This window comes from Cydia fagiglandana, chromosome 6 (genome assembly GCF_963556715.1).
Source record: "Cydia fagiglandana chromosome 6, ilCydFagi1.1, whole genome shotgun sequence".
Classification (NCBI taxonomy): Eukaryota; Metazoa; Arthropoda; class Insecta; order Lepidoptera; family Tortricidae; genus Cydia; species Cydia fagiglandana.
This window is the reverse complement of record NC_085937.1, coordinates 4,883,568-4,891,705: the sequence shown is the minus strand read 5'-3', so window position 1 is coordinate 4,891,705 and position 8,138 is coordinate 4,883,568. Positions and strand designations below refer to the sequence as shown.

Sequence of the window (8,138 nt, the reverse complement as noted above, 5' to 3'; positions counted from 1 at the left end):
TATGGTATAAGAACGGTGACCACGCGCTCGCTTTTTTAGGAAACATTACCTTTTTGTTCATGGGGTCTAACACTCGCGCAGAGTAAGCATACAACTCTGCAGCAACTCTATGCAGTTTCTGTCCTATATAGAGAATTTTCAAAACAATACAAAGTTACAACCTTTTTTAAATCAGTTAGAGTCTGGCTACTGAAATTTTACCTAAATTATTGGCGGGAAATTCAAAAAATCTTGGGCTGGTCACACTTTGTGTAGTAGGAATTATAGTTTTGATACTAGACAATATCTTTGATATTCTGTGCACAAATAAGGTACCTAAGGAAATAAGCTAAATAAACGTTTAAGTGCACTCAAAGTCAGCTCACATAATTTCTACCACTATTTAAAGTACAGTCAACGACAAACACACATGTTTACGTTCCAATATTTAGATTTTATAGATATTTTTCAGAACTTTTAATTTATCCGTTTCTTTATACACTTGTCCTATTTATGAGATTCAGGCATTAATAAATTCACGTACTTAATCAAAGTAATCGGCAAATGTTAGAACTAGTACTTAAAGTATCAAAATATTTATAGAGCACCAACCTCGTATTTTGTTTACATTTGGTTAGAAGTTGTAAACATTGCACTTTTTCATTATACAACGCTACACGTCGACTTCGCACATTGTCGTAATTATTTACGAGCTTAAATAATAGTTTGTGAACCTCACTCAGCATAGAAATTATTAATATTATTTAAAATAAACCCCATAAAAACCGCAAACAATTTGAATGAATGACATAAATCGACAACTGACTTTTAGCTTTTTTTCAAATCATAGACAATTGGTGATACAACAACGAAATATCTGTCAACAATTTTTGGCTAGCCAGACTCTAGATATTATATTATTACTGTCAGTCTTTAATTTACCATTTAACTATAAAAAACTTATAACTGTCAGTTTCCTTGTCTCGACCGACTGTCGCGAATATGAATAATATGTTATATGTTTCAAGTGTTTTGCTAATAATTAAATTAACAGGTGTCTGTGGTGTATGGTGATGGGCAGTAATGTTTGGTAGTGGACATACAATTTACATGTGACGCCAACTGTGTAAACAAAACATATACATCATTACAATGTAAGTACCTAACATAGTATTTTCAATAATATACAGCTGCTAATAATGTGACTACAAAAATTTGAAGTCAGTTCATCATCATCATCATCATCTCAGCCATAAGACGACCACTGCTGAACATAGGCCTCCCCCTTGGACCTCCATTCGTTCTTCGTCAGTTAATACGCATAGAATAAAAATGTGTTAACCGATTCGTTGCGTGTTCCATTTTCGAAAACTATTGGCTGTGGCGCGGAACAATCATTTCATGACACGGCAGCCATGCCATGCGCCATAGAATATGATGACACTCCTCCCGTGTCATCTCCACACGTAAAAAACATTGATGACACGGCAAACGTGTCATCAGCCCCGAATCGGTAGAATTTTTATTTGCGGGTCTTTAGTCCTTCCCAATACTTGGTCACTTCAGAACAAAGAGGTTTCTTGAGGCTACTTCAGTGCGTTAGGCTTGTTACTGGCCCCAGCTGTTGCACAAAACGAAGCTATGTCACTGGTCAGCATAATACTGACACTAAACAACACGTTGGGACTCTATACAAGTGTACATTTGTACAGTCAAAACTAAAAATATGGGTGCACACATCATACCCTTTATATGTCAACGAATTATGAACTTCGGGACATATTTTTGTGTAAGTTATATTATTACTGTAGGTACGTACAGTGAAGTGTAAAAATATGGGTGGATATATAATACAGTAAATTATACAGACGAATCTGGTTCATACGTAATTATAATCTCGATAAGGGGTAAAATAGTGTGATAGGCAGGATTATTTGTTCCTTTAGGTAGTCTGTTTAATACTTATATTAATACTCATTGGAAAATAATGTAAATAAACAAAAATAAGGTACTCGTTTATTCATCCGACTTTATTATTTCAGCTGGGCACAGTGCATATAATAAATTGACATTCACAAAACTGAGTTACCCATTAAAACGTTCCCGTGAGTACTTCGGCCGTATCTCCAAAATTCACCAAAATTAAGACGCAAATCAACTCCACACGTAATGGTGCGCAGGTAATTTTTCCGATTGCTATTGAAGTGGCTGTCGAACGCCGGGTGTATTCAAAATAAACTCAACATATTGCCCCAGTGTAGTGCCCGCGTAATTCGTTTCTGCTTGTGGTTAAATTTTAGGGAAACATTTTTCCTGAGAGGGCCCTCTAATTTATTTGAAGCGTCGGCTTTAAATGTGTCTAAAAGATGTTTTTCCTTAGGTAAAGGCATATAATATATGGTTCGTTATTTGCTCAATACTAATTTCTGTTACGGCAATTATTCAAATTCGAACGTAGCTAACAACAGAAAATACAAAACATTTGCCTTAAGTACCTATACTGAAATACTTTAAAACTTGTACTAAATATTGGTAGGATTACTTGATTAGTTTTTTTAGTACCTAGCCTGATATAGAATCTAATCTGTCAATGAAGTAATAGTCGCGTAGAGGGAGGGTGGTGGCATCAGCGGATTTTTATACTGGAAAATCTAATTTTAAATTTTAATCACTTTAATCATAATCAGAAATTACCATATTATGTAAGCCATCGTAAAATTTTTACTTTTTTCTTGAAAAGCATACAAATCTAGGAGCTACGGGCACATCCCACGATACCGTTAAATATTCTCAGCGTTAAGGGGGCTAGTTATATTCGCCAAGGATCTGGTATGCTCGGACGACGTTGTCGGTGATGTCTCTGACTGGCAGGTCGCGCGTGGCCAGCCACGTGCTCCCGCTGGCTGCTTGCTTATACGCAGACACCAGGCCCGCCGCCGCCGACTCTACCCTGAAAATGGTTTTATGCTTCAATAATGCTATTCGATTCGAAAAATCCAAGGGTGGCCTAGCAGTAACGCGTGCGACTTTCAATCCGAAAGTCGCGGGTTCAAACCCAGGCTCGTACCAATGAGTTTTCGACGAATTTGTATACGAAATATCATTTGATATTTACCAGTTGCTTTTTGGTGAAGGAAAACATTGTGAGGAAACCGAACTAATCCCAATAAGGCCTAGATTCTCCACTGGGTTGGAAGGTCAGATGGCAGTCGCTTTCATAAAAACTAGTGCCGACGTCAATTTTCGTGATTTCGGACCCCAGGCTCCCATGAGCCATGGCAAAATGCCGGAATAACGCGAGGAAGAAGAATGCTATTCGATTTTATCAGGCGTCCAGAGTTCGAATAGGAAGATAATAATGGGTATACATTTATTTTCTTTAATTTGTACCCATTTTAACCACGATGCATTTAGATCCATTTTGAATCTATCGACTGGATCTAAAGAGAATGATTGCATCAATCCTCTTGAGGTCGTGTCAGAACATTTTCACCCAATATGGCTAAACTATGATATTTAATATTTTCATTCATGAATAATAGCAGCGTAAAAGCATCAACCAAATCTGCCTAAAGCAACAACCACTTTAAGGTCCGTTACAGCTGCACTTAATCTGATATAAATGTGTTTTGCAAGAAACTGATGATGATAATGATGTCATCATCATTATCATCATCATGATGAGCAGTATGTAAACTACGTAGATACCTTATGATAGATGCATATCTTACAAATACGATATTATTAATGTAATCTTACTTCTGGTGGGTTTTTGTAGCGAGTGCTCCAGCAAGAATCTCTGGCGTAATGTTTTTATTCAATGAGCCCAATTTAGTAGGCTTAACCAGCTCGGTGGCTGTAGGCCCAAAACATACAGTCAACACTCGTACGCCTGTTTTGGCGAAGTATTTTTCTTTCTGTAAGATAATCATTTGTTAAAATTAAAACAGGTTTTCATATCGTTATTTTTCTTCAGTGCATATATTTGTACAAATGTACATACAAACAGTAACACTTCTAAGTCTTCTAACTGTACATCGGTGGACCTTATTATAAAAAGCATAAGGTCCACCCATGTACAGTTAACAGTGTGGGCGATGGTACTATTGGACAATTCTAACGATCCCAATCACCGTTTTTGGTTATACTTATGGTAGGTACCGGAGGCAAATACGGCTCACTACCTATTCAAAAATAACTGTTAAAATTCTTCAAACGGAAAAGTGATAACCGCAAAGTTTTCATCAACTAAATAAACTAAAAAAACGCATGCTGGCGTTCAAAATGTGCGCACATAGTGTCTTTGAACGCCAGCATGAAATTCATGAGCGGGACAGCAATATAATTTCGGGCGTGCGATAGAGATAGGGAGAAGCGGGTCAATGTACGAAATTCCTCGTGCTAACCGTCCTTTCTTTACCAGGACATTATAAGTCCATAGAATTACTATACTTATTCATTGTTGTGTTATTAATGTTATTATATGTTGTGTATTTGAACACCTACCCCGATACAGTTACTGAATTGTAGTACTGCAGCCTTAGTGCCAAAATATACAGGCATCAGAGAAGTTTGCTTAAGCGCCGCTGTTGAGGAGGCGTTAATGATAGTACCCCCTCTGCCGCCCTCGTCTACTCTCATCAGCTCCAAGGCTTTCAATGTGCTGGTTACTAGAGCAGTCTGAAAATAAGTACCTAGTACACACATTTCTTTAAAAAAAACCGGACAAGTGCCAATCAGACTCGCCCACCGTGGGTGCCGTACTTTTTAGTATTTGTTGTTATAGCGGCAACAGAAATCTATGAAAATTTTAACTCTCTAGCTATCACGGTTCATAAGATACAGCCTGGTGACAGACAGACAGACGGACAGTGGAGTGTCTTAGTAATTTGGGTACGGAACCCTAACAAGCGAAACTCTGAACTGATTTTGTAAACATAATAGCTCGAAATGGTTCGTGTAATATTACACACGGTTGCTGCGTCGCCAGTTCCTTTTTCTTTGAACTTCAAAGCTACCGCGTGTCTAGATAAGAAAAGTATATAAGTACCACATTAATTTCGATTTCCATCCTATAAACTTTATCATTCATAATTGCCGCGTTGTTGACAACCACATCGATATTCCCTTGTTCTTTCACCAATGAGTCGAATACGGTGATCAGCTGATCCTCAGAGGTCACATCGCACCGGTAGAATTTCGTCTTGCCGGACCCATACTTTGTGTTAAGTTCATCTTGGAGAGCCTTTCCAGACTTCTCGTCTACATCAAGAACGGCAATATGCTGTAGACCAGAGATAAAATTGTTTTGTATAAATGTTCGTTTCTTGCGCCAGAGGGTTGTCGATCGCTCCTCGTTTCATTGCCGCAGGGCGCCTTACGGCTCGGCCACGACATCAAGCGACTTGCGACGGCGGCAGCGATAACCATAGGTTGGAGCGAAAGATACGATCGCTGTGTCACGCTCTCACCTATGGTTATCGCTGCCGCCGTCGCAAGTCGCTCAATGTCGTGGCCGACCCGTTAGATATGATGAGCGGTTCATCGAAATATGGGCGCTACTTTGGAAAAAACGCGTACCTTGTTCTGTCAATTAAAAGAAAAATGTATGGGATGCAACATTAGTTACTGCATTTCAACTTTTATTCAAAGCACAGGCACAGAATAAATAATAGTACTAGGTACAGAAGACTGACTCTCTAACAAAACGCGTCTGTTACGATCAGCACAGATATGGCCGCTAGGTGGCTACAGCGCCACGCGCTGCCTATGGCTTTCCCCAAAATTAGGGTGGAACGGATGTACTTTTAGCTACCTGTAGCAAAGCGACGAAATCGCGGAGAGAGCCACGCCTGGCATAGGAAGTGCCGATATGTTTTAAACAAGTACCTACCTTAGCTCCCTCTTCAAGCAGCAGCCGCACCACACAAGCTCCGATGCCATTAGCAGCCCCGGTGACCATCACTACTTTATTCCGCCACTCATACGACATCTTAGCACGAAAATAAGCTCAATACTAACACAGAATGTTGGTAAAGTCAATAACACCTGTGTTAATATGTATTATAAAAACGTGCAAACTTTTCTCACACTATTTGTAACATGCATGGTGTTGTCATTGCAACGTAGCAAGGTAGCTAAGCCGTTCTGTATGTACACTACACGAATTATTTTATTTTTCACAATTCAGAAATCGGATTTTTTTATTTATTTATAACATGGTCAGGACGGAGGTATTGAGTTTTACATGCTTTGTCAATAAAGACATGCAAATATATTTTTCATCACACTTGCTCGGAAAAGATGTATTTACACGTAGGGCTTGCGGGCGGGAAATTGAAATTTTCGCCCTAGGGCGGAAAAAATCTTTTCCGAGCAAGTGTGATGAAAAACACTTATTTACACGTAGGGCTTGCGGGCGGGAAATTGAAATTTTCGCCCTAGGGCGGAAAAGTGTTTTATACAGAAGTTTGTTTTTATTAATTCTCCTTTTTTTCCTTACAAGTGTGATGAAAAACATTGTGTGTGCCACGGGCGGTAAAGAAATTCCGAACTCGTGAACATTTTAAGCCCTCGCTTCGCGTCGGGCTTAAAATTGACACTCGTTCGTAATTTCTTATTTCCCGCCCTTAATACACAATGTACTATATATTTGCTACTTTCCCGCACTAGTGCGGCAATAAGCACTTTACGTGCCTATGTCGAAAATACTGTAAAATGTTGTAGAATACACGTGCGAATAGGTATTCGCAACTCGTGTCGATATAAAACCTTCCCTTTGGTCGTGTTTCAATGTATCACCACTCGTTGGGAATTTCCTGCTTTCCGCACTTGTATCGTAAATAACTAATTCTAGTATGTAATCTAAACTATCTAAAAGATACCTTTAAACAAGCATTTCTTGTTTATTTTTGTATATTGATTTCTATGAAATTTGCTAGGTATATGGGGGTTTTCGGAGGCGATAAATCGATCTAGCTATTAGGTGTTATCTCTGGGAAAACGCTAATTTTTGAGTTTTTATGTTTTTCGAGCAAATCTCGGTCTCCCCGATATTTATGTATTATGAAACCATAATCATAATCAATTAATACATTAACATATAAACATTATACCTACTATTATGTAGCCACGTGCAATTTCATTTCTCTTTAGGAATTCGTTCTAACTGCCGTATTCGAACTTCAAGATATTCACAAGAGACGACACGTACTAGATCCATTCTAGATACGTTATAGTTTAGATATCAACTTGTTCTCTTTTGCAGCGCAATTCGGGCAACCAACGTCACTTTTACGTTAGATAGAGTACCTAAGATATCTATTAGATGTAAATTGGATCTCTAAGTCATATCCTGTGGAAATCGTTCAAGAGTATCTCCAGAATCGCGCAAATGTCAAATTTGGTAGGTTAGATCTTAAACATATCGTTATCGTATCTTGGTGATGTCTAAAAGATATATAATAGATGTCTATTTCAAAATCCGAATCGGCCCCTAACTCGTGTATATGGTTTAGATTTAACTATGATAAGATAACATTGATAACGTGGGGATACCGTCCCAACCACCTATTTTTATCGGTGATACCAATTTTTATCGGTCGAACAGATCGAACGTTTTATTTGGCATGACCATGGTACAGTCACCTGCAATAATAGGTACTATTCGCAGGCCGCAAAAATATGTAGCACGCTCTTTTTTTTTTTGTTAGCCTGGTTAAGTGTCCCACTGCTGAGCAAAGCACGCACAAGCACGCTCTTATGGCTCTACAAATAAGATCGTGTCAGATATTTTTGCGACCTTCGTTGTGTAATATATTATTGCAGGTAGTACCTGTCTGTCTGTTTGTCTGTACAGTCGTACTAGAACTGAAACCCTAAAATCATATAGAGAAAAATTTGCAATGAAAGGGTGTGCTCCCATATTATTGTGTTTCTTTGCAATCTACCCAAGGAATCGTATTCAATTGTTCAATTCTCGGCCTAATTTTACCCGTTCAGGAGTGAGTCAAGGTAGCAACGCTATTTGAATATAAACGATTCGCCGAAAGGTGCTGCCAAATGCTCATAAATTGTTTGCGGATGACTTACTGTGGACGGTTGCAGAGTGTTAACAATCAATGCAATCGTGACATGGAGTGACGAGAATCACATTTACT

General features: G+C 38.6%; 1 protein-coding gene across 1 annotated transcript; it reads right to left on the bottom strand.

Moving 5' to 3' along the window:
- Nucleotides 1–2,765: 2,765 nt before the first annotated feature.
- On the bottom strand, nucleotides 2,766–5,991 carry LOC134665560 (15-hydroxyprostaglandin dehydrogenase [NAD(+)]-like). The gene is made up of 5 exons (XM_063522536.1): nucleotides 5,873–5,991; nucleotides 5,030–5,263; nucleotides 4,486–4,659; nucleotides 3,739–3,896; nucleotides 2,766–2,929 (listed from the first exon to the last, which is right to left on the bottom strand). The coding sequence occupies exons 1-5, from the start codon at nucleotides 5,969–5,971 to the stop codon at nucleotides 2,785–2,787; spliced, it is 810 nt and encodes a 269-aa protein (XP_063378606.1). The 5' UTR covers nucleotides 5,972–5,991; the 3' UTR covers nucleotides 2,766–2,784.
- Between the last annotated feature and the right edge of the window lie 2,147 nt (nucleotides 5,992–8,138).

What these genes read in the sequence shown, in the direction of transcription:
- LOC134665560 (XM_063522536.1), bottom strand. Translation starts at nt 5,971, where the DNA reads ATGTCGTATGAGTGGCGGAATAAAGTAGTGATGGTCACCGGGGCTGCT. An exon ending in TGCTTGAAGAGGGAGCTAAG is followed by an intron (nt 5,264 to 5,872) that starts GTAGGTACTTGT and finishes TCTGGTCTACAG; the next exon opens with CATATTGCCGTTCTTGATGT. An exon ending in TGGAAATCGAAATTAATGTG is followed by an intron (nt 4,660 to 5,029) that starts GTACTTATATAC and finishes ACTTATTTTCAG; the next exon opens with ACTGCTCTAGTAACCAGCAC.